Raw genomic sequence first — 25,772 nt, 5'->3', positions numbered from 1 at the left:
TTTTATTTTACGCAAAAATTGTAATTTAAATAAAATCACCAGGAACCGAGAAAACATTTTTTATGTAATTTTAAGGAATATTTTTTTGACACAGCAAATAAAGAAAAAAGGTTTGCCATCTAATGATGTGTTTTAGTTATCAAGATCACTTAAATGCTTCGTGTCGTAAGAGGAATGTTTCTAAATCAGGTGTTTCTCAAACTTTTAGCAAACCTGAAGAAGGGGTCAAATATCTTCGAGATTTAATTTAATTTTCAATTCAAAGTCCATGACTTTACTAATTTACGAAAAATAAAACAAAAAATCTTAATCTAAAAGAAAAGAAAAGAAGTAATGAAAAGAAACGTTTTTTGCGCAATGTGTTGCCACTTAATCTTACACATTTCTTTTTTTTATGTGTGGGCTCAGTGTAACGTGTTGTAATGATATTCGTGTAAATTTTGTGTAAAAATGTTTTTATTTTAAATTGAATGTATTTTGAATTTTTCCTGTAAATATATTTGTTTCAGTTCCCTTCTATCTACTTATCTTTTAGAGCTGTACATTTTTACGTCAAATTTTTGTTTTTTTTTTTCTATTCAGAATAGTCATTCCATATATAAAATATGTATGTGTCATAAGTTTCGATAGATTCTGGTAGACATTGTTGTATGCAAAGATGAAAAATAGAATTTACTTCAATATAAAAATAAAAAATTCAAATGAAAAGTTCTTTATTAAAAGCTCATCGAAATGTTGTAGAGATTTATGTTAATATATATTGTATTATTTTGGAATCTCTTTAATGATTTTTCTGCGAACTTGCTTCTTCTCTTTATCATATCATCATCCCTATTTTATGTATATTATGTAGGTTTATGTTGTATATACACTATGTGCGTATAAAATACGTAATACACGTTTCCAGACATGAACAAAAAGATAAAACATCTCAACTATGGGCTTTTTTTTCAACTACTTTATACGCATTTAACATTTTGAATTTGGTAGCTTACAATACAAGTCAGAACTCTTTGCTTAGTCTTACACGAAAAATGTTTACATTATACATTTATATTCACAATTTTGAATTTATCAATTCGCTTCGTAATTTTTTTTCTCTAAGTTTCACAAGCATGTCTCAATTTAACAGTTCATTAGCGTCATGTTTAGGTTTTATTTTCACTTTTTAAAATTGTAAATAAATCGCTAGCTACCTACTAATTCTATTTGATGATACTTTTTTCTTAAATTTGATACAGGGTCACGATACAATACAGGATCCAGTCGTAAATTGGATCGTAAAAGTGGCATATATCTGAAAAAATATTCATTCAGTATTCTCATGCTTCTCCGTGCTTCTTTTATTTATTTAATTAAGAATTGATTTTATGAAAGTTTAAATTGACTTACCCGAAAACTGCAGCAAATGTATTTAAACAACTTTGTCTTTGAATAAAATGATCTGGATCATTCCATGGCGACCTTAAACATTGAAAAACAGAAAAAAAGAATCACAGCTAAAAACATTTGTAAAATTCCTTTATAAAATTAGTATTGTCATTCAAGCGAAAAATTTATAATTCACCAAATAATTCAATAAATTAAAATTTTCAAACTGAAATCCCCATTAAATGTGAATAATAAATAAAATGAATTTACTGAAAGCAATTAAAATCTGATTATATCGCAATTCTCCCAAATTTATTTTCAAATTGCTGGACATTATAAGTTTTATATTATTTAACGCTTTGACTGTCCGGGGTTTTTTGTTCGCGAGAGCCCGGCAAAATGTCATGAATATTGAATAAAATATTAAATACATGACATAACAAATATGTAGTAAATGTAGACATATAAATATAACAGTTTATATGAATCATTAATTTGTTCCTTTTTGCAGTTAAAGTAACAAATTTACTGTTTCAAATATAAAACTTATTGGTAGCAAAAATTGATTGATTTTGTATTCACATGAATTTTATTCAAACTAAATTCAAATTACTCTTTTAAAAAAAATCAAAAATATTTATCACAACATAAAATTTACTCACCTTCCACTTTCTCTATCTTTATAACCCTTTCTCTGTGTAACTTTAATTGGTGGTTTCCTTGTTACATGCGATATAAGGAAATTCATCAGAATATCTTCACAATTGGACGATTGTTGTACAGTTTTCAGTAGTAATAATGATAGCCAATTGGTATACAGATAATTGTAGTATCTGTGATAAAACGCAGCACCAGTCAGGACAATGGAATAATAGTTGGTCCATTTAGATGTATAGCCCCATGCATTCTACAGAGAATTTTGCAATAAAATGAATAATAAGGAAATGGACATTAAGGGATGAATGTTCTTGAGACTATACCTTTCCATCGTCCCAATAATGAGCTCGTGCTGGGTAACCAACAATACGATCTGGAAAATCCCTCCAGACACGATATGCAAAATCTAATTCTTCTGTATTGAGAATAGCATCTTCATCGAGAGATAGAATTGCATCAGTTTTAATTAAATGATGAGGATAAAATCTTTGGGATATGCTCGTGCGCTCTTCATTTGTATTGCTTTGTATAATATTGAAGGATATATGGCCCATTGCTGGCCACCTTTTGCGCGGTGGAATAGGTCGATCAGATGCCCAGAGTATTAAAATCTAAAAATGTATCAAAGGGCATTTTCATACTAAATATTACAAAATTTATAAATATCCCTTACCCTATCCACAAATAGACTTCGTGTTATACTTTTGACTAGTCGATATAATGCTGTATTTGGTGTCAAAGATGTTCCTATTTGTACAAATATAATTGCAGTGTAATTATGTCCTGGTTGATAATCATCAATATCCATGTGAAATGGCATATGCCTCAGGCTGTCTGAATATGTTGGCAATGTAAGCAGAGCACCCGGTGCAGAATTCCAAGCAAGTCCATTGCGTTGGGGATAATCCGGTATACGCTCACGTATAATCTGGAATTATTTTAATAAATTCATCATCACAGCTTAAGAAAACAAAACATTATGTTTTGGAAAAAAATTTAAATAAATCTTACTTCAAACGTTGTAAAAACAATCTTTTCTATGGAACTAAAATATTTATCCCAAAGCACTTGGGTTTGTTGGCGAAGTGCTAAAATACGACTAGCTGAAATCGATCTAATCACATCGGGCACTTGAAGAAGGAGACGCTCGTCTGCCCATATAGCTGCTTGTGTCCAATCGATTTTAGATTGAAATGGTAGCATCCATGAATTTGATAAAAGAACAGGTATACATCCTGCTTGCAGAGCTTCAAGGAAGCGGAAAGATCCTAATCTACGCCCTCGTGGAACTAGACAGAATGTTGAATTTTGCAACAATGTTTCGTAATCATATCTGAAACGAAAGAATGAAATGCATTTCGGCTTACACTGCACTATTCACCTAATATGTACTGTGAAGGTACATATTTAATTTGTAAGGACTATTTGATATTATTTTCAAACAATATGAGAATAAATAAAACTTATAATCTCTCTGTAAGGTGCTGTAGACAAACATAAGGATGTATATTACAGCCGTTACAATACACTTGGTACTTGGTATGCATATAAGAAAACTACATGCAGATGTGCAAAACTTCCGCGAAAATCCCATTCAAACTTTGCAAATTGGGTTAATATGGATCCAGATCCTACTTTACCTTGTGATGTAAACTTTACTTATCCTACTCGCATCTTTTAAATTGTACAAAACCTTCTCTTACTCTTTGTATATTCCAAGTAAGTGCACCCACACATAGTCATACTTTTATAATAAAGAAAAACTTTGCTTTATAGCCCGAAAAAACATGACTAAAAATGGGATTTGAAGAATTCTACCCGCGTAGAATTTTGAATTAACATTTTCGAAATCTTAAAATTGAAGGTAATCCGTTGAAAAGTTAATCATGCAATTTTCTTTCCAGTATTCCCTTATGGAAACTTTGAAACTCCATTCCCACATTTTTCTAACACTTCCAGAAATCTTAATTTTTTGATAAGGAGCAAGAAATTTTTGGGGCTTTACACTTTATTAAATTTTAAAATCCAATTCCCCACTTCAGTGTGAACAAGAAGCTCCAGCTATGGTGAATCAACTAATGTACACAATGGTGGGCATAAAAATGATATACATTATTGTTATTTTTTTTTTAATTTACCTGTCATACTCTCGATTGTCCTCATCACATCGAGCATCTTGCAATTCTCGCCAACTTTTGCCATGACGGCATGTTGTAACTAACACCAAATCTCTAGCATTGTGCAAGTGAAATAGTGAATTCCTCGTTTCAGAACCAATCCCATGGACGTATCTGGAAAAAAAAGGAAATTGCATTTTTAATTAATATCTTCCTTATTTCCATTCATTTATAGAACAAGAGTTTTTTTTTATTGTTGGTTAACAATTTCATAGCAAGACATTCTAAGTGCAGAAAAATATTATTAAAAGCTTCTTTATTCATTCACTTTTAATTTAGTTAGTTCTTTAAATTTTTACTCAATATCATCCACATTTTATCAACTTCATCAGCAATGAAAAGTAAAAGAGGAAATATTTACTTAAATGTTTTATATATTTTATATAATGACAATGTTCTATTTACAAGAGCGCATTTTCTCTATATGTACAACATGGCAGAGTGGTTGATGACACAGGATATCAATTTAGTGATGGTAGTGAACACCAGCAGCGTGAACGCTCACGTGGCTGTCGTAATGATGGGGCTCGTGGTGGTATGTGGGGACATGGTGGACTGGGGCGTGGTGAACTGGAGCCACGAATTTGGCTACTGGGACGGCGTGGTGGTGGTGGACGGGAGCGGCATAGTGCTGCTGGTGATGGTGAACAACTGGGGCGGCGTGCTGGTAGTGATGCGTCACTGGAGCAGCAAGGACTTTGTGGACTGGAGCAGCAAGGACCTTGTGCACAGGCTGGGCGTGGTGGTGTCCAGTTGGTTCACGACGAACGACGGCGTTGAAGCCATTGTGGTGGTCAGCAGAGTACTCAACAACGCGGTGGTGGCCATCAGCATCCAAAAGGCTGTAGGAACCGTGCACAACATCACCGTCACGGGATTCGTGTTGCTGCTTGATGTCACCGGTGTGCTCATCGTGCACAGAGTATGAGAAGTCATACTTGGCAGGAGCTTCGTATTCCACATGCTTAACGAGAGCAGGTTGGAGGTGCTTCACCAAGGCTGGCTGATGATGGTACACGGCGGGCTGATGATGATGGTAATCACCATGATGGTATTCGACAGCACTGACGACGGCCACAAAGGCAAGAGCAACGATGAACTGGAGTAAAGATAAATGTTTTAGAAATTTCTCACATTACTCACACTTTGTATCCTTTTTAGTATAAAGGGACATTAAATAATATAAATCCTTTGGAATCCTTACTTTGAATGCCATTGTTGTATTTGCGTATAGAGAGAACTGTGTAAGCTCAGAGATTAACTTGTTGTAAAGCTTTCTTGGGAAGCTGATGCTTGACTATGCTCTCTGCTTGATTCCTCTGGCTCTTTTATACCAAGCGAAATTGGATCTCCATCCATTAAGTTAACCACTATTTTTGGCAACTACTCCACTACACTTAGTTACCCCTTCTCTTTTGCACTCTCAACTCCTGAGAGTATGAGAAATTTTCCTCCAACCCACACATATGGAATAATATAAATTTTCACCTGTCACACATAAACATATATGCAATTTCATATTGCCCCCTTTTCATAACGTAATTCTTTTTTAATAAAAATATTATTTTTCTTCAATCATATATTCCAGTTTCGCATTGACCATACACTTCTTTCAAAGGAATCATGTGGGGCGCAAAAAATCTCCCCTAGGCTCATTTAAATGTAGTTTTTCTCACTTTCACTACACAAATTCCTGTATGAAAATATATTATGAAAAATAAATACAAATTTGTAAAATATTTGTTTAGAGAATCTCAAAACAATGGGATATGATAGTGAGTGGAGCAACAGGAATGAAAACATAAAACCAAAATTATTTTCTCTATGTACTTTCATTGTGGTTCTTAAACTGTATAGAATTATGTTTTGTGTTTCTCTCGAATATTAATATTAATAATATGCTATACTGAAAAACATTTGCAGAAACTCATAACAAGGTCAGTTGAAGTAATCTCATAGAAACCACTCACGTAATATACATAATAGTGATTATCTTTTACACATGGAAGGAAAGTCGGCGGTATACGCATGCTGAGGAGAGGTGTCGATAGTAAGGTGAGTAAAAGAGTGCGAGAAGGAAAAGTGAAATACTTAATAATTGCTGCTCGAGTCTTTTCATTTAAAAAGTAAACCAGAATTATACTCACACCCGCGGCCGCAGCATGCAAAGTGATAGTGAAATTCTTTTACATCTCACACTGTTTTGTATATACGTACATATATGTACATTTATGTTTTATAGGAGTCGACTGGTTAAATAATCAAATTACATTATCGTGAAATATTTTTTTATTTACATAAAATTACCTCCATAAATTTTTTTACATACATATGCTGAGAGGAGACCAATATGTGGTTTCTTATTCTTCCAAATTTTGCACGTGCTAACACTGCAGCCAAATTGATCACAATGGGTGCGCGCCATGGAAGGGCGGGCACTTGAAAAGCAATTTTTTTTCTTTTCCAAACAAAATGAACTTGAAGTAGAATAACTCTTCACAGAAATCTATTGGAAAGCCATTCAAAGTTTTAATTATCAATAAATTTATTATACATAATTAGATCTACAAGAAAACCCCTTGAAAATAGCCTTGATTGGCTTCGCGAATGAAATATTAGTTTGTATATATTTCCCACCTATTTAATCCAGGTATACACTAAATCACAACAAAACGTCAATTATGCATGAAAAATATGATTTGGTGATTGATAAACAATCAAAAAATTTTTTCACAAAATTCAGGTCATTGCTGGGCAGTCACTATTTAGTCAATAGAGTTTTTTTGTAACTGCCACAACTATTCCAAAAAATATTTTGTAGCGAATAAAACTCATTCATGTCACTCCATCAGCGAGCATAGGTGAATTATTTATTTTCCCTTGAATCAAATTTCTTTTCTATGGACCAAATAACTGTGCAAGGTGTGTACAAAAAGAAAAGTATAAGTATTATGCATAACATAACTGAAGGAATTGAGCCTGGGGATAAATATAAATATTTGATATATATAGGTAGATATTAGTATGTAGATTACTTATATTATAGATGGACTAATCGTCATACGCACACCAAGTAATTTTGCATTTTCTATTTTGCAACGTACTTTTTTATAAAAAAGGAAAAATTTTGCAAAATTACAAGTGTGTGTTTTAGCTGTGTTTCTTTCAGACACAGCTTTTGTGTACCGAGCAAAATCGAAAGTCGTCAGATCGGGCTCAAACTTGGGATGAGCACGAATTAGGGTCCCCACATTCCAAAAAACGTATGCGCCAAAAAATTTTTTTTCCGGCCGTCCGTCCGGCCGTCTGGCCGTCCGGCCGTCCGGCCGTCCGGCCGGAGTACAACGCTAAATTGCGAGAGAACGGTGATAGATAGAGACTTGCGGTAAACGGCAAAGTTTAAATATCGACTGGAAGACATCCGATTATGATGTCAAATTTTACCCCCCACCCCCCCGTCCGCCATTTTGAATAACCTCAAAATTTTGTTTTGCCTATATCTCAGCCCCTATTATAGCTAGAGGGCTGAAATTTTGATATGTTGTAGGGGCCATCAATACCTTTCCAACGATATCTCATTTTCGAAAATCGGTCAAGCCGTTTAGTCAATATGGCCGCCACAATTTTTTATCGAAAATCGATCATAACTCGAAAACGGCTTGACCGATTTCGATCAACCCAAGCTCAAATGAAAGCTCTCAACAAGCGCTACAACTCTCTAGAACATCCGAAGTTTCAAAAGTGACCGCTAGGGGGCCAAAAATCAAAAACAAAATTTTCGATGAGTTTTCGATGAATATCTCGAAAACGCCATTATCGATTTGCTTCATTTTTTGATATGTTATATCTGACTATATTATCTAGCTCCATGCCAAAAATGAAGAAAATCTATGTCTCCGTTCTCGAGATATAGCCTTCCAAAGTTGGCATGTCATATCTCGGGTTCTACAAGTCCGATTTTGATCAACTCAAGTGCAAATGAAAGGTTTCGTGAAGACCTACAAATGTCTAGAACATTGCAACTTCGAGAAATGACCGCGAGAGGCGCTAAAGTCAAAATCTAAATTTTCGAAAATTTCGAACTCGTATATTTCGAAAATGCCATTATCGATTTACTTCATATTTTAATATATTATAGTTGAGGTTAAGACCTTTCCAACTATAGCTCAAACTCGAAAATCTATGGAGCCGTTCCCGAGATATGGCGTTTTAAAGATTTCTTGGGGGATGACTTTTCAACTTTTCCCAATTTTGCATGTATTTAAACAAATTCGCGTTCTAGTTTGCTCTCACAAAATTGGTACACTGAAAGAAACACAGCTCTCGTAAGCTTGGTCAGCTTACCCGTACATTTGAAATTTGATTTTTCTTTAAAATCAGAAATCTAAAATTGCTGTGTGTGACGAATCAAGTTCTTCTGAATGGATTTCATTGAACGAATTTATACATAAGTCGCATTTCTTAATAAATCCAAAACAAATAGAAAGTAGACTCTAATGTACTAATGGATAAAGTACCTACATAACAGTTACATATAATTAGCTAATTATAAAAAAAGAAGTCTACTCGTCTTTTTAAAAAAAATTTATTCAATTTTTTAGCAAAATTTATCAATGAAATTTGCTAACATTTGCCCGGGGGTTTGAGTAAACTAGTGTTATTACATATTGGGGATCTGCAAAACTGCTCAAAAAAAGATATAGCGAAAAGCTTTCAACGATCTGTTTTCACTTGTCCATTGCTTGACAATTATTTCTGAGAATGGAGTTTTTATGCGTTTCAGCTTGCAACTGTGAGGGGGGTTGCCACTCCCGAAAGAGAAAGGCAAAAATATTTAATAAAATATCCTTCTTAAATCCTTAAAAAAATTGTCAGAAAATATTAAAAGGCTTATTGTGATACCAAACATATTTATTTTTTCTAATACTTTACATAATTTGTATAAATCAAATAATAACCATGTAAATTCGAATTTTTTTTTGAAATTCCATTGAACAAGATAAAAACAAAAAAATTATATCTGAATCACTCCATCAATACCGAAAAGAGTTGAGCGACAGTTTCACGACGACGGTTAATACATACGGCAATAATAAACCTACTTACTTTCACATTACACAGTCAATACAACAAAAAAATATTTATATAAATTAGGGCAAGTCCACATATGCTTAAATTTTGAACGTCAAGTATAACTTTTATAAAAAAAAAGAAAATAATGAAATATAAAAACTCTATTAAAATATATATACACATATAAAAGTAAAGTGAAATATATATATAAATGTATAGATATATACATTATATATACATATAAAAATGCAAAGATAAATATATATAAACTGCAAAGATAAAAATTAAATATAGCATGGATGGAACAGTATAAAGCGAAAGAACGGTAAGTAAAACTTACGGGCTGTGATTCTTTCTTTGTCAGTGAAATGTGAAGATGGCTGAAAATTGGGGATGGGCAAATTTTGAGGAAGGCTTTCTCGCGCACCGAATCACAGCCAACGCGCAGATATTTTGTGAAATGCCTTAATCGTGGGCGTTGGCTGTGATTCGGTACGCGAGAAAGCCTTCCTCAAAATTTGCCCATCCCCAATTTTCAGCCATCTTCACATTTCACTGACAAAGAAAGAATCACAGCCCGTAAGTTTTACTTACCGTTCTTTCGCTTTATACTGTTCCATCCATGCTATATTTAATTTTTATCTTTGCAGTTTATATATATTTATCTTTGCATTTTTATATGTATATATAATGTATATATCTATACATTTATATATATATTTCACTTTACTTTTATATGTGTATATATAAAACGCCCCGCTTCGCGGGGCGTTAGTCATGCAACTCAAGATATGACATGTTAACTTTAAAACGCGATATCTCCGGAACGGCTACATAGATTTTCTTCATTTTTGGCATGGTGGTAGATATTATAGCCAACTATAACATATCAAAATATGAAGCAATTCTATAAAGCGGTGCTCGAGATATTAATCGAAAACTCATCGAAAATTTTGTTTTCGATTTTAGCGCCACTTGCGGTCATTTTTTGAACTTGCAATGTTCCGAGCAGTTGTAGGGCTCATTAATATCTTTCATTTGACCCCGGGTTGATCAAAATCGGTCAAGCCGTTCTCAAGTTATGGCCGATTTTCGATTAAAAATTGTGGCGGCCATATTGGCTAAACGGCTTGGCCGATTTTCAAAAATGAGGTATCGTTGGAAAGGTCTTGATGGCCCCTACAACATATAAAAATTTCAGATTTTTAGCTATTACAGGGGCTGAGATATAGGCAAAACAAAATTTTGAGGTTATTCAAAATGGCGGACGGAGGGGTGGGGGGTCGGATCTTACGTCATAATCGGATGTCTTCCACCCGATATATGAACTTTGCCGTTGACCGCAAGTCTCTATCTATTACCGTTCTCTTGTAATTTAGCAAAAGGTTCCGGCCGGCCGGACGGACGGACGGCCGGCCGGACCAATTTTTGGCGCATACGTTTTTTGGAATGTGGGGACCCTAATTCGTGCTCATCCCAAGTTTGAGCCCGATCTGACGACTTTGCATTTTGGAGTGTACACAGAAGCTGTGCTTCTTTGAAGAAAGAATCACAGCTAAAATTACATGTAGGTCGATAAAACTGATATAAATTACATAATTTCGTTACAGCTGTGTGCGTATATTTGCATTCCAATTCATGTTGCTTTATTTAAATTGTATCTTTTGCTTAAACAAATTATTAAAAAAAAATTGAAATGATTTATTTCAAAAATTTCCCTTCAATTTATATTATTTCCGAAAGGTTATGAGTAGGTATTCATTCACCTTTACCACTTCTTCTTTAAAGAAGATCACATGTGATGGCCAATGTCATCATCCACATTTTTTTGAATGAACCAGACAATCCACTTTCATTCACAAGTAGACTTATCACCATGCATCAAATAATGTTAAGTAACAAGTACAATATGAAGAAAAAAAAATACAAAGATTTCCTCCAAGACCATTTTAAAATAAAATATTTTTCTGACAGTATTTTGTTCCACTTCTTTATCTTTTCCTTCTAAATTTTCCTTCATTGCTTGTCCATTGCACACGACATTTTCCCTTCTGTCCTTTCCTTGAGGAAGATAAATTACATTTTCGCTACTAAAAGAAAATATCACAGACAGTTGAGGGTTGAGGATGTAATTTTTTAATTGAATTTCTGTATCAATTTCACCCTCTCTCCATCTAATAAACATACATACATACATTTATAACTTGTAAAAGTAGAATTTAACCCTGTTGTTACCACGAAGTTTTCACAAAATCTTTTAGAAAAATTGCGAATGATTAAAAGTTCTTTCAGGTGGGACTGTATCGAGGTAATTTTTTGCAATAAAATAGAATTTCTAATCTTTGCATTCTATTAGTCTGTTTTAACCCATATTGACGCCAAAGGGTTAACAAATAGAGAGTTACGTCGAAGATAACAACAAAGATTCTTTCGAGTGGTAATAAATTTGTGTAAGAAGGGAGAGGACAACCCCATCCATCACCCTTAACCATCTCCAGTTGCCCTAAAAAGGAAAACATTCGCATTTTTCCGTATCCCTACATTTATGGGCTTCATCTTTCTACATTTAAAGAGACCTTTTTTCTGTACCTATATTTATTGTATGCAATGTCGTTAAATACTTTGTAATTTAATAAAAAAAATTCTAAAGGAAACTCCTCTTTAACAATTAAATGGTATAATGATTTATTACATTTCGGCGAGTGATTTGCATAAGAATAAGTCACAAATACGCACCTTTTACCCTTGAAGGCGAGCAAGTACTTTTTGTTGGCCGGAAAATTGTTGCTGACCACAAATCCAGAGTTGCCAGCACGGAGGGGAAATTGTTTGTGGAAGAGAGGTATACTGATATCAAAGTCTGGGCGCATCTGCTGTATGCTCATGCTAGCCTTGGCGAGAATTGCTTCGCCTGGATCAAATCCCAGACTGTACTCGGCGTAATCTGGCCACGTGCCAGAGTATAGATTGAATATAATGTGATTCCGCCCATTATTCCAATGTGGCAATCGCTGGAGACGTGACGGCACATTTCTAACGTAATCCTCACTGAGAGAGTCACGATCTAAGGTGTCGATGCCAAGAACAAAGAGACACGCTTTATCCGGATCCGTTGTGTAGTACCTGCTCTCTGTGATGGCTGAGATGATTTTTTGGTAATTGGGACTAATTGGTGGAGCGGCACCTAATGAGTTTAGGGGTTCCGGAGGATAGACATAAACGAGAAAGTCGCTATAGCAGCGTGAGAAGTCAAAGCATGTTTCCATACGGCAGGCCTTCTTCCTGTCGTCTCCCCTTGTGCCCGGATCGGAGTGTGGTGCGAATGTTGCTGTGTGGGAATCTGCACTCCATGTCCCAATGAACGGGGCAGCTGGTGCATTGGCCAAATCATCCAGGTCACCACTGATACCCTCGTGAAATGCCACCAGATGCGTGAAGGAGGGCAAGCTGCTAGGCTCCGTGGCACCGCGTGGAGCTTTAAGGCGATACCCACCAAAGTAGCAATAGGCCAGGAAAGCACATGACACGAACACGAGGATATACCGTTTCTTCGCCTGCATCTCTCACTCTTTTACACTCACTTTTCACCTTTCGCTATACATGCACTACACACGGGTTATCAGTCAGGTTTGGAGTTCTTCCCCCACTTTCTGCATGCAGCAGATTACATGGTCACTTGAGGAGAGCTGGCATTCGCAAAAATCCACTCCACCATCCATTCGGGTCGTGTCATTCCGGCAATCAACAACACAACCTTCAAGCATTTCCGGGAGATTCCTCTAGTCTACGGCGGAAGCACACAATCTGCATATTCTCACTAATTTCTCCCGTAATTCCCACCTCAGGGATCCATCTTTTAACTACATTTACTTCCTCCTGGCGTTGTTTTCTGTCTGTCTTAAGCACAGCGGGACTTCTTCGGGGAGCCCCAATTGCAAATAAGAAAGGGAAGCCAGAGGAAAAAAGGAAAATGTTTTCATGGAAGAAATGTCAAAAACTTCTCAAGCAAAAATCATCTTTTCCACCACGGTTCCAATCGAACTCACATTACACTAAACATTCTCTAAAACACTACACTTTGTTACAAAACTAATTAGCATTTGCGATACAATCAATATTATCAATTTACTAATTTTTAATTTTATTTGCAAAAAACATCGCCCTCAAAAAAAGTGCTGAAACTTCGATTTCTCGCGGCGAATGTTTTCCCCGCATTTCACTAAATGTTTTATGTTTGCTGCGTGCGTGTGATGCATGTTTCATGTTCATTGATGAAACATGTATTTAAAGCAGGATGCACATGTGAAATATGACTGTCTCGCTTGCACTTTTAGTTTTTCAAATGTTCTCGCATTTTCCGGTGGATTTTGAGGGAAATTTAACCTCTAGGCCGCCAAGCGGGGTCGTTGAACGACCCCAGCCCTATATTTCGTGCTATAACTTAATAAATATAAAAGTTAGCGTTCCCATCTTTTGGAAATAAGTTCCTTGGTTTTCTGAGGAGGTTGTGTAAAAATTTCAGCTCAATCCGTCCACCACAAGAAAAGTTATTAAGGAAAATGTAGAAGAAGGGAATTCAAAAATTGGTGTAACGGCCATGCTGCGGAAAATTTCTTAGAATGAAGTTAGTCACATCATAAATCATATGGTTGAAGGGGGTTGAAGGGTTGTGTTTACTTTCTCACTTTACCATCTCAGTGTCAGAATTATCGCGAATAAGTAACATAAACAACATAAAACATAATTAGAAGCATATAAATGTGCAAAACAATAAAGAATATTCGAGAAATATTGCCATTTATCACGGTGCGGGAAGTGAGGGGAATGTGGGGAAGTAGTGAAAAAAAATAGCAGTTGCGGTCAACTTCGTGGCAAATTTCTCACGAAGAAAGTGTGAAAAATGAGTGAAAAATGTTTTTCCCTAATATTTTCTTCTGCGTGTTTCCGGGTGGCGAATTTGTGATGCAAGGGGCAAGAGGACTATATAAGGAGTCTAAAGGTAGTGACCCGACAGTTCCCGGTTTTATAGTTTATGAGAAAATCGACTTCCTTTTTGGGGTCGTTCAACGACCCCACCTTGGCGCTCTAAGGAAGCTCCAGGGTCTTGGCGGCCAGCAGGTTAAATTTTCCTGGTTCAGGACTCAGGAGGCGCCGCCGCATCAATTGACAGCGAAAAAATGAAATTTTGAAATGCATTTTTTGTCCCCATCGCGAATTCAGGAGTACTGTACCAAATCATTTGGCGGCTACGGAAAAATTAATTTTTCAACTCATGGTGCAATTATCCAGCTTTTCCTGTCGAAAATTTATGAGGTTGAGGAACGTGTGTTTCGTAGGGCTTGAGGTTTTCCGCAAATAAAACAAGACTTTTAAGATTTTTCCGCCACAAAGATCATCAGCACACAGCGCCGAAATAATTTGGCGGCTGCAGAAAAATCTAAAAAAAATCGCATTTTCTGCCCGAAAAACCTAAAAAAAAGTACCGGATATGCGGAGATAAACCGGAAAAGCGAGAAAATGAGCTTAAGAGTCGGAAAATTTTGAGTTCTTCTAAGAAAACTGAAAACAAGATTAAAAATTTAAATTTTAAATTTCCGTTATTTTTTTTGGAATGCTTTTCTTCAAAATTTTCCTGCGTTTTTCACGTTTTTAATATTTAACGTGTGCTTAAGTATCTATGGAATAAATAATATAATAATAATATTTAATGTGTTAATGCACAGCTCTTCCTTTAATTTACGAATCTGAAATTAAAAAAAATTATAAAACGCAAAAAACCTTCAAGAACCCCGTTGAACTTTAATGATTTTTCAAGACATTAAATCTGCATTAAATAAAGAAATACATAAGTTAATTAATTATGTTTGTATTATGTTGTATATCATACCCCACCCAGTTTAATAATTTTTCATTCAGAAGCCAAACTCAAGACAATTGAATCACTTAAATCATCATTATTTGGAAGATAGAAAATTGCTTGAATTGATCACAAAATTTTTATTTAATTTTTTTTCTTAAATTACTGTGAACTCACAAAGAAATTGATAAGAAGTTCCTCTGTGAATAATATTTATAATTTAATTTATCAGTTGAATAGAAATTAGAGAATTTTAATGAGGTCTTCAAAATAAATTGCTTACTCAAAATTCAACACCCTTTTCCATGTGAGGTAAATGTGACACTGAAAAATCATGATAAAGTACCTTCCTTGCACCCACAATTCATCCGTACATAAAAGCTCTGAACTGAAGCATGAAGTGCGCGCGGCTTGGGAAAAATGGAAATTACTATACTTCCGTTTCGGCATGCCGTATGGTACGAAATCTCCGAGTTCAGTCAGCCACACCGGAAGTACTCGGGAACGGTGACGTCACCAAAACGACCAGAAAACACTACGACTGATTCCATAAGGTTCAGTGATTGAGCTGCAGTGATGCTGGTCAGAGTGGATTTTCTCGTGATCCTCATTTTCTCTCCCAGTAGATTTTAATTAAAAAAAAAAGATCTTTTTATCCTGTAGTGCAGAGGAGGGATCTCTATGTGAAAAAAAACTTTAATAAAGGTGTGCATTATCCTGGTGCTGAAATTAATGAAAATACTTTTAGGTAAGTGCACAGAATAAAAATCAATATAACAATTTTGGGTGGAGATTTTTTGGTGACACAGCGTGAGAATTCTAAAAAAAAATTAAATATAGGTCAATGTCGTGCATTAAATAATGTATTGAAAGCATTTAATTTATTGAGAAAAAAAATCACGGAAATTGCGATTGATTTAAAACTTCAATAAAATTTCGAACGTTTTGCATAAAATAAAAATTCATGTTGGATGGACGGAAAAATATTATATTATTACCTAAATATTATCACAGATCGTTGCTCTTCAATTGCAAAATATGTTGACAATAATTTAGTGTTTTTTTACACTCACACCGACAATTTTTCATGCTCCACGAATTCCCAATGAAAATACTTTTCCATTCAAATTCATGATATACATTTTTATTTATTTATTTTTTGCTCTTCGTCGCAGTACACACTTCTCCCGAGGATGATGGAAATTTCTTGTCTACTCGTGCTATTGGCAATCCCATGGACAGATGCTCAGTACACAAATGTAGTCCTCAGTCAGGGTACCCTTGTCGGGATCAAGGTTTTCCCGGAGTCCTCACGTATTCCAGTTTATGCCTTTTTGGGTATCCCATATGCAAAACCCCCGATGGATGAGCTGAGATTTGCTCCGCCAGTTTCTCATCCAGGATGGAATGGTACCCTCATAGCACGTGACTTTCAGCCAATCTGCCCACAAATAGAGCGAAGTCCTCTGGAGGATTCCAGTGACTACAACCCACTGGCGTCGCATACAAGTGAAGATTGTCTCTTCCTCAACGTGTGGACACCAGAGACGGGATTTCGGTATGGCAATATCCCCGTTGTGGTTATCATAACAGGCGAAGATCATGCCTTTGACTACCTGAGGCATAGACCAACAGGTACAGTGAACTCATACATTAAAAATATAGAATTATAGAAAATTAAGATTTTATGATTTTTTAGGACTAGATCTTGCTTCTGAGGGCATTGTCGTCGTTACAATTCAATATCGATCGAATATCTTTGGCTGGTTAAGTCTGCAGCACGAATTGGCGCCTGGAAATTTAGGACTACTCGATCAGAATCTCGCTCTTCTCTGGGTACAGAGAAACATCCATCAATTTGGCGGTGATCCCAAACGGGTCACACTCCTTGGGCATGGTACAACTGGTGCAGCTAATGCATTTATTCATCTAACAAGCGCCAAGTCGCGGAGTCTCTTTACACGACTAATCATCATGTCAGGATCGATCTTTTCATCCTACTCATATCAAGATCACAATACAGATCAAATGGATTTAACTCCTTCGGAGCAATTAATTCACATATTGGCATGTGATTCAACTGAAATACGCTACACCCTCACATGTTTGAGGCGCAAAAGTGTGGGAGATCTCCTGAGAGCCTTCGAGTTAATTTATCAAATGGGAAATTATACAAAACTCCTTGGTCCTGTTCTCGATCGACGCTTCCTCCTTGATGATCCACGGAAACTTATTGCATCTGGCACGTATTTAATGGATATTCCCATCCTATTGGGAATTTGCAACAATGAAGGTGCCTTCCTGCGTGATTCTTGGATTGAATTTGGGAAGCAGGGTTCGCAGAAGCTCAAAACTTTCATTGACACCTCAATCGTTTCGAACATTCTGGAGCACTATGAGTACAGCGGAGCAGGTCAAGCACAAATACGTGAGACAATTGATTGGAGATTCTTCGATCAGGTTCCCAGGAGTAGGAGTGTCCCCTATCTAGTAGATGCCCTCCAGAGATTGGTGTCTGAAGCCAAATACGAAGTTCCCTTCTTCGAGGGAATTGAACTTTTGTCTGGGGATTTAATGGGGATCAATGGTACTCCAGCCATAGTTCGATATCGGGGCCAACAACAAGCGATCGCTGAAAGTGGTCGTAATGTGATTGTGAAGAAAAGCAGCCTTTTTGTGTATTCATTCCAACAGCCATATTCCATTGATATGCGAGGACGCGTTAATTACTTTGGAGGTGCCTCCCACACATCGGATCTTCCCTTCCTCATGGGTCCGAGTCTGCTTCAACAAATTGGTCGTCGTCGTCTATCGCAATCAGAGGATAAGTTGTGCAAAAAACTACGGCAGTACTTTGGAGATTTTATCAAATCAGGGTAATACACAACAATTTAAATAATTATTGTTAACATTGTTGGACGATAAGAGTTTTTTTTTTACAGAAATCCAACACCTGGAAGGCTATTTGATGCATGGAAACCATACACGAAGGATGCTAAATACATAAAAATCCTCTCATCAAAAATGGACACGGTATCTGTGCAGGAGGAAGCTCTGCAGTCGGGTATGGAGAAAAATATTGTGATGATTGAGCACATTTTTTCCGACAATCGCCAGGATGTATTAGCAACAGCTGTCCCCCAGAATCCATATCAATTGAGCAGCAATCTCCCGAGTGGCCGTGGAGCCGTGTCGCGTGGTCAAAATGATGACTACACAAATGACATTGTCAATTTGCAGTACTACAGTGAATTGAGCAAAGTCTACTCGTTCTGGAGGAAACTCCTTCCACGCATCTACGAGAATGCCCACCTGAGTGACCAATTGCTGAGTGGGCGGCAGGACATGTCGGGCATTCAATTCTTCGAAAATCCCACAAGCAGCAAATACAAGCATGCATTTTTCTCAATGCTCACCCTTGTGTGCTTACTCCTCACCGTTCTATGCGTCTGTGTGTACATCCTCAAGAGGAATACAAGAAATTTTGGGAGTGTTTTATGACAAAAACTCTCAAGCCTACGAAATTGGATTGTCCGACAAACAAGGCGGTGTCTTCACAAATCACCAACCAAAAACGACACCGATAGGACTGAAGACATTACTTTGCCACCCGTTGATCCCAAAGAAGCACCCGCAGTACACGAAGAAACTGCCGCTTATGCCCTCGATGGGAGTCTTGAAGTGCGCAATTGGAGATACCATCTCACAAATAATCGATTCTAAAATAATCACCTTTCACCTGCCTAAAATGTTGATTAATTGACTTTTTTTTTCTTTGTAACATTTCTAAATTTTCAACAAAAAAATTTGTATAATATTCAAGTCTTTTATTTTCTTTTTGTAAATAAATTTATATTTCACATCTTTCTTTCTTTTTATATTATTATTATATACTACATGTAGTATATTAACGACAAAATAAATTTCTTTTAATTTTTATTGATTTGTCTTGAGAATTCTTCACAATGATATTGTAAAAAAAATAGATTGAAAAGAGAACATTGTACATCACTGTGACAAATTCTCAACACAACAATATTTCAATGCGTTTATAAATATATAAAAAATATGAAAATATTTAATAACATGAGTAAATATATTTATTCTTCTTTTTCAATCTACATGTTTTTTTTTTTATATTAAATTCATTATCTTTTCAAAAATATCTTTTATCAAATGATGAGTGATCTTAAATAATGAATATTAAATATTCGATATGATTAACCAAATGGGAATCTCTCTATTTTTTTTTTTTTTCATTTAAATATTCATAAGTTTTGTTTTTGGTCATAAAGCCTTTTTACGTAGTAGGTAAAAAAATGTTATTTATTGCTAATAATACTTCATTCTTTTTATCTCTTCAGATTATTCTTTTTTTTTAATTTAATAAATTTTGTGAGTAACGAAAAAATGTCATATATTCGAATTCATCGGAATGAAATTATAATAAGTTTTTTTTTTAATTAATGTTGGAAAGTATAATTTGATTTTTTTCTCATAAGGTAACGTTGAAAAAAGCAATTAAGGGTTAAATTTTGTAGTTAATATTTAAAAGAAAACAAAACTACGCGACTTAACACAAAAAATTTAAATATATTCCGCGCGATTCTCCTTGAGGAGAATATTGTTCAGAATTATATCCTTCCCTGATTCTGGATCAAGAAGCATCAACTCGACAATCTTACTGCCATCCACGGATTTGTTGTTAATCTTCTTTATGATACTGGTGAATTTCTTCTCAGTATCCGAGGCCAACTCACGAAAGCGAAGGATATCATCGGTTGTCCAATCACCGTGAGTTGGTTTGATGCCTAAACATAATTTTTTTCTTTTGAATTTAGCTATTAGAGATAGAAAAAAAAACTTCTGTACTTACCATGGAGGCTACATCTGATGGCTTGTTTCGATAGTTTGCGGAAATCGTTCGGAAGCATCTTGATATTGTTGGTGGCCACCAACAATTTCTCACCGTAGTCACAGAGTGTCACCTGCATAAGCTGGCTATCAATCATTTGATCCAAAATGCCCCTAAAAATACATTTAAAATTAGCTTCAAAACAAGTAAAAAAACTTCATGTTTATGCACTATTGTACCTGTGCCAACGGCGATCCTTCTCGGAGAACACGGCATATGCTTGCCCAATCTCCAGCTGCTCCATAGATAGGGGTTTATCAATGCTCCCTGAGCAATGTTTCTGCAGCTTGGCCATGAGTTCCCTGAAGATTACCTCAATCTTCCCATCGCAGGGTTGGCTGATAAAGTTCGTTGGATTCGATATGTGTACCACATTTAGGGTAAATGTCGACTCTGGTGGTGGAACATCAAAGTCTTCAATCTTCTGGAAGGCACTCAGTGTGCGTGCTATCTTTGGTAGCGACGTCTTCAGTCTTGCAAAATTCTCACTATCCGGAGAATTGGATGAGCTCCTTGGCGAATTGCGGTTCATGTCATTTTGCCTAAAAGGAAAAACAAAATATTTGAGACGACTACAAAAAAAAAAAACATAAAATTCTTTTTCTTACCGCACGAGTTCCTCCTCAATCTTGATGGATTCATTTATGCAGAAAAATGTCCCACCCTGATGACGCATGTAGCAATTGACCTGTGGCACAGCCGATATTGACACCATCACCTTCATTATACACTCGGAATCTTCACTGAGGAGTCCCTTGATACGCGACACAATTGGCGGTGTCATGTTCTGCAATCCATACAGACGGCACTTGATGGCCAAAGCGGGGAATCTGCACAGAGCTTGGCTGAGTGGCTCCAATTGTGAGATATCATTCACATGAACATCGAGCACAAAGCCAAAATCAATGCAAAACATCCGGTGAGTGGTGTCTTTGAGATTAATTGGACCCTCTGGGGTGGCACGATACCATTTATCTGTGCTTCGATCAACAATCAGGTATCTAATATCATTATCCGTGGATTCGAGTGATCGTCGGAGCTTCATCTTGGATTGATCATTGACAAGAGAGTCCGTGAGGCGTTGAATGTAGTTCAGTCCGATATTCTTCACCTGGCAGAACACATCACCACTCTGGGAAACATGCGTGATCTTCACAAGTGTGAGAGCAGTGCGCTCGAGCTGTGGTGCCGGTGTCTCATTGCATATCTTCTGCAGAATAACTTGATTGACATTGTTCTCGAGACTTGGGCAGTCGGCATTCATGAGCACCACATTAATGGGCATGTCACTCTCCAAATTGCTATGCTGCTCAAATTCCTCCTGCTTCGTCAGCACACGTGCCAAGAAGTGTGGTCGCGGGGAACGCAAGAAAATCGAATCCAAATGCTGCTTCACATATGGATTCCCTTCAAAGTTCTCCAAGAAGGCCAAACTGAAGCAAATTGCCTGATGTGGAAGCTTCAGGTACTCAGGACTGCACTCATACAATTCTGTGTACACATCTTGCTCACCCGTATCGATGCAGAAGCAATGATGACGGGCATTTTCATGATCAATGGCCTCAACGCGTACACGACTCCAAATTGTGCTGTGCGTAACAAGGTAGATACGTCCCTCCTGAACATCCTCACAGCGAACAATTGGTGGCGTTTGTGTCATCATTGCCATCTCAATGTCAACCAGTAGTGCATCCAGACGCTTACTGTACTTCTCACCGACGATCCTCCCGTAAATTTCCGTAGTCGAAACGGGATTTGTAATTTGGATTGTCCACTTATCCAATGACCACGGCAATTCCAATGCCTCAAACTCGCTAATCTCCAGATCATTCATCAAATCAGACATTGGACGACTTGTGCTGATCTCTTCTGTGTAAACAATATTACGACCACCAATCTCCTCCACTGTGAAATGATCGTACTTGTAGAGAATATTGGCCCAATTTTCAGGTAGAGACAGCCCGTAGTCTTTGCGGAAATACTCCGGAATTGCCATCTCGACAATCCCATGTGGGTACTCCTTCAAGGTCTGAACCAATTTGCCAGCAATGGAGACATCATCCTCTCGGCACACCGGATACTTCTTGATCTCCTCCTCCACGAGCAAGCGATTAATTGCAATGAGTGCAGCCACACGTTGTGCATCATCAATTGAATTACAGTGTTCTGGGTATGAGCAGTAAGTCATGGCATTTATTGTCACCCGGCACTGGAACATCCTGTCGCCACCTTTGAAAGTGACACAGGAGTACGTGTAATGCGGTTCGGTGTAGTCACACATTCTGCAGTAAACATCGAGATCCTGAATCGGTGTCGTGGTGTCCTTGTTGAGGACAAACTTCTCCGGTTCTGGTGTCACAGTCATTGATATCTCTGGTTCTGTGTACTCCACGACGGGTGAGACGTGCTGAGATTGGCGCGTAGTTGCCTGGGAATAGCTGAAGCCATTGGAGTATTGAGTATTCTGCACGGTCACTTGAATCGGTGGACTCGGACTCGGTGTGTCCGGTGGTGTCGGGAGAGACGACTGACGCATCAATCTCGCATTGACAGTCCTTTCCGGAATACGTGGTGCGCTTTTGGCTTCAGTGTACTTCTCCACAATTGGTGGTTCATACCGGACAATGCGATGATTTACCGAAGGCTTCGGTACAGTGCCTGCTGCCGGAATGGTAGCCTTTGTTGGAGGTTTAAGTGGTTCAATTGGCACAAGTCGTGGCATCCTGGTCGTAACAGTCTCCACGTGCTGACTCTTTGGCCTTGAGAGAATTCTCTGTGCAACATAACTCGGTCGTGGAGGAGGTATCGGACGATGAGGTGCCTGGTACTGTCCAGGAGGATGACGAATGAAAGGCGGACGGATCTGCACAGATGAAGTTCCTCGGCTTCTCTTGGGTTTCGTCTTCTTCTGTGCAGCAATCATCTTCACCAGATGTGCTGATTCCTGCTTCAAAATTGCCCGAACAAATACCTGCCACAGAGATAAAATTACATCAAAATTGATTTAATGAAATAAATTAAAATCCAAAATTTACCTCTCCATTTTGCCTTCGCAATTCAAACGATTTGGAGTCCACAAGAAAATCCTCCAAAGATTTGAATCCCAGCTTCTTGAAGGGAATGTTCTCTCCCTCCAACTCCCTGTACTCCTTCATCAGGTCCTGTAGGGTGGTGTTGTGGGGACGTGATATAATCAACGCCCTTATCGTTGTCACCAGAGCCTTCAATTGATCCATTTTGCTGCAACAATGCGAATGTAAAAATTTATACTATTCTGCTAAAATTTCAAAACTCTCTTCAAACAATAGGATGTACACAAGAAAAAGTTATTGAATACTGTTTGCCATATCTTGCGGTGCCAAATACTTTGAGCTATTTATTCAACACTCTGCGTAAAATTTGAAAAAAAAATATTTTAATGTAGAAAAATTTATTTTTTAACTTGTCTTCAACTACCCTGCCATTGAACATTGAATTGTACGCTAAAGAGTAACTAACAGAGAGTCGATATAACTGTTTTCTCATGATGTTTCTGATATATTCGCGTATATACGGACAGTTGACACAAATTCACTTCATGCATTGCGCTCAAAAATAAACGAAACAATAAAATCATTTTTTTTCCACACCACCGTGATAGATAAAATATTTTCATGAAATGCCACAAAAATCAACTAAATCGACACAGAGAATTTGACTTTACACTTTGTAGATAAGAGAAAATTAGCAATTTCTTCCATGATTAGGAGTAATTAATACAAATTAAACATTTTTTTTTGCATGCAGCACACGTAATAGTAGGTGCATTACCACTTCATTTCTTTATTTTTGTGAAATCAATGAACGAAATCACGTAAACAAACTGTTGCACTATTTATCTTGTGAATTAAAATGCGAAGAAAATTTTGTGAACTTGAAATCTTGGTGGTCTTCACCAAAATGATCTCTTCGTTTACCCCATATCTCATTTTTTGTGGTACCTTTCGAACCCCTTCGACAAATATCTGGCAAGAAAAAGTTTGGAAAAACCCCCAAAGAAAAGCCATAAAACCTTTTATTTATTGCACAAGTTTAAAAAAAATCCCTAAAAAAGTAGAAAACTGCATTTCTTTATGGCGCTCCATGAAAAAGATGTTTATCTGTTCCTTTTAAGCACATGTGCATGGTGTTATCCATTGCATCCAATTTGCGTCAAAAACATTTAAGTAAAATTGCTTGGTAACAAGCTTATCGCAGAAGGGATGCCTCAAGACCAATAAAAAGGATCAATAAATAAAATGAATTTTAGCATAATATTTTCATAAAACAATTTTAGAGAACGACCAGATTGATGATGAACATCATTTAATTGAATTCAACTCATTACAGCCCACTCTCCCCTATTTTGTACCACAAAGAATTGCTTCTTTTTTTCGGCAAAAACCAGTAGAAAGAGTCCTCCTCTTTAAGAAAAAAAGATCTCTTATTTTCGTCTCGGTAAATTAGACACGAAAATTGGGCCGCTTTATAACTCTCAGATTGTGATCACCGCAACTCATGCTATAGCTATGTGACCCACATGGCCGTATACGGGGTCATTGGCTCTTTTGCTTAAGCAAAATAGACAAAATAAACGAAATAAACAGAAATCGCTGCAAGAGTGCTTCAAAACTCGTGGCCTCTGCAAAAATCACTGCGTGATTTAATAGAATTTTCATTTGATTACAATAGCGGTTGTTCCCCGCATGCAATGCGCCCCCCCGACATTGCCAAAAAAAATCCAATTGCCACCTTTTCTGGATGCCTTGTTCTAGTGAAATTCCCGGAGAAAAGAGATTACAATTTTATATCAAGTAGCATTATGCTTGTGCATGGCATGTGGATTTGTATAAATCTCTGCGTGTAAAATGATCTCCTGCGCCCGGCAAAATTTCTGACGTGTCAGGAACATTTTTGAGCGGCAGAAAAAATGGTCTGCGAATGCAAAAGGATCTTTTTTCGAGAATTTTATCAGAATGTGCATGATGTGGCATGACATAATTCATCCGGAATTGCATTCATTCGTCAATGGAGTTGAGAAATTGTACGGCTATTCCATTTTATACGGATAAATTACACGATTAAAATGCTTTGTAAAATGACCCACAATTTCTAATTGTTGAAATGGAAGAAATTCAGTGTGGCGCCTTTTTTTTGCTTTTTGTTCCCAGAAATTCGTCAATGATGCCCATCCGCAATTTCTTTTTGATTATGGCAAATCTCTAAGAAGGTTTTTGAGTAACAATGAGGAATTACTTACGATTAGACAGCAGCTAAATTTAATAATTTTATCACAGCCAAACCACAAATTAGACTTCTTCGCCTCGCAGAAATGAAAAAAATGAACCAACCTGAAGTTTTCGTCGATAAGTCGATGTGACAAAAATCGTCGAATACAACCGCGAATGTCTTATATGTATACTGGAATCAAACCGCGGCAGAAAAAAAATCCAATAAGAATAATAATTAGAGAAAAACAACGTAGTCTTATAAGAAAACAAATTACGAGAGAATGAAAAACAAGGAAATAATAAATCAAAATGATGTTTTACGAATAATCAGTTCATGGATATAAAATTGATAAAATAAACTTCTAGACAAGTCACAGATTAATTCTGACCTCAACAAAAAATTAATTTGTAAGAACTTGGTGTAATTGGATTGATTAAAAACTCCAATAGCCCAATTATTTTTATCGAAAGGA

The 25,772-nt window shown here is 36.7% G+C and overlaps 7 protein-coding genes across 9 annotated transcripts in view; 4 read left to right on the top strand and 3 right to left on the bottom strand.

Annotated features, from left to right (window-relative positions):
* Positions 1 to 25,772, top strand: part of LOC129786110 (replication factor C subunit 4) — a 635,780-nt gene that overhangs the window by 548,774 nt on the left and 61,234 nt on the right. The window lies entirely within an intron of this gene.
* The window catches only part of LOC129785980 (extended synaptotagmin-2), a 633,447-nt gene that overhangs the window by 546,441 nt on the left and 61,234 nt on the right, over positions 1 to 25,772 (top strand). The gene's annotated exons all lie outside the window — the stretch shown is intronic.
* The window catches only part of LOC129785995 (protein kinase C-like), a 501,513-nt gene that overhangs the window by 414,507 nt on the left and 61,234 nt on the right, over positions 1 to 25,772 (top strand). The gene's annotated exons all lie outside the window — the stretch shown is intronic.
* LOC129785989 (exostosin-1) lies at positions 697 to 13,496 on the bottom strand. The gene is made up of 8 exons (XM_055820731.1): positions 12,015 to 13,496; positions 4,167 to 4,319; positions 3,040 to 3,361; positions 2,702 to 2,956; positions 2,352 to 2,639; positions 2,034 to 2,278; positions 1,393 to 1,464; positions 697 to 1,297 (listed from the first exon to the last, which is right to left on the bottom strand). Exons 1-8 carry the CDS (start codon positions 12,836 to 12,838, stop codon positions 1,189 to 1,191), a joined length of 2,268 nt encoding a protein of 755 aa, XP_055676706.1. The 5' UTR covers positions 12,839 to 13,496; the 3' UTR covers positions 697 to 1,188.
* On the bottom strand, positions 4,562 to 5,558 carry LOC129786156 (cuticle protein 8-like). Its single transcript, XM_055821004.1, has 2 exons — positions 5,410 to 5,558; positions 4,562 to 5,304 (listed from the first exon to the last, which is right to left on the bottom strand). The coding sequence occupies exons 1-2, from the start codon at positions 5,419 to 5,421 to the stop codon at positions 4,672 to 4,674; spliced, it is 645 nt and encodes a 214-aa protein (XP_055676979.1). The 5' UTR covers positions 5,422 to 5,558; the 3' UTR covers positions 4,562 to 4,671.
* On the top strand, positions 15,860 to 18,956 carry LOC129785993 (acetylcholinesterase). The gene is made up of 4 exons (XM_055820736.1): positions 15,860 to 15,883; positions 16,311 to 16,770; positions 16,835 to 18,011; positions 18,078 to 18,956. Exons 2-4 carry the CDS (start codon positions 16,329 to 16,331, stop codon positions 18,634 to 18,636), a joined length of 2,178 nt encoding a protein of 725 aa, XP_055676711.1. The 5' UTR covers positions 15,860 to 15,883; positions 16,311 to 16,328; the 3' UTR covers positions 18,637 to 18,956.
* Positions 19,213 to 25,441, bottom strand: LOC129785963 (uncharacterized). The gene is made up of 6 exons (XM_055820661.1): positions 25,329 to 25,441; positions 23,086 to 23,290; positions 20,659 to 23,021; positions 20,230 to 20,592; positions 20,012 to 20,163; positions 19,213 to 19,946 (listed from the first exon to the last, which is right to left on the bottom strand). The coding sequence occupies exons 2-6, from the start codon at positions 23,284 to 23,286 to the stop codon at positions 19,723 to 19,725; spliced, it is 3,303 nt and encodes a 1,100-aa protein (XP_055676636.1). The 5' UTR covers positions 23,287 to 23,290; positions 25,329 to 25,441; the 3' UTR covers positions 19,213 to 19,722.

The sequence above is a fragment of the Lutzomyia longipalpis genome, chromosome 1, assembly GCF_024334085.1.
Source record: "Lutzomyia longipalpis isolate SR_M1_2022 chromosome 1, ASM2433408v1".
Lineage (NCBI taxonomy): Eukaryota > Metazoa > Arthropoda > Insecta > Diptera > Psychodidae > Lutzomyia > Lutzomyia longipalpis.
The sequence above is the reverse complement of the archived record's forward strand: the minus strand, read 5'-3'. Positions and strand labels throughout refer to the sequence as shown.

Excerpts from the sequence above, each read along its gene's own strand:
- LOC129785989 (XM_055820731.1), bottom strand. The coding sequence starts at position 12,838 with ATGCAGGCGAAGAAACGGTATATCCTCGTGTTCGTGTCATGTGCTTTC. Across the intron at positions 3,362-4,166 it reads GACAATCGAGAGTATGACAG|ATATGATTACGAAACATTGT; the intron begins GTAAATTAAAAA and ends CTTTCGTTTCAG. Across the intron at positions 2,279-2,351 it reads ATTATTGGGACGATGGAAAG|AATGCATGGGGCTATACATC; the intron begins GTATAGTCTCAA and ends AATTCTCTGTAG.
- LOC129785993 (XM_055820736.1), top strand. The coding sequence starts at position 16,329 with ATGATGGAAATTTCTTGTCTACTCGTGCTATTGGCAATCCCATGGACA. Across the intron at positions 16,771-16,834 it reads CCTGAGGCATAGACCAACAG|GACTAGATCTTGCTTCTGAG; the intron begins GTACAGTGAACT and ends ATGATTTTTTAG. Across the intron at positions 18,012-18,077 it reads GGAGATTTTATCAAATCAGG|AAATCCAACACCTGGAAGGC; the intron begins GTAATACACAAC and ends TTTTTTTTACAG.
- LOC129785963 (XM_055820661.1), bottom strand. The coding sequence starts at position 23,286 with ATGGATCAATTGAAGGCTCTGGTGACAACGATAAGGGCGTTGATTATA. Across the intron at positions 23,022-23,085 it reads TGCGAAGGCAAAATGGAGAG|GTATTTGTTCGGGCAATTTT; the intron begins GTAAATTTTGGA and ends TCTCTGTGGCAG. Across the intron at positions 19,947-20,011 it reads CATCAGATGTAGCCTCCATG|GCATCAAACCAACTCACGGT; the intron begins GTAAGTACAGAA and ends AATTATGTTTAG.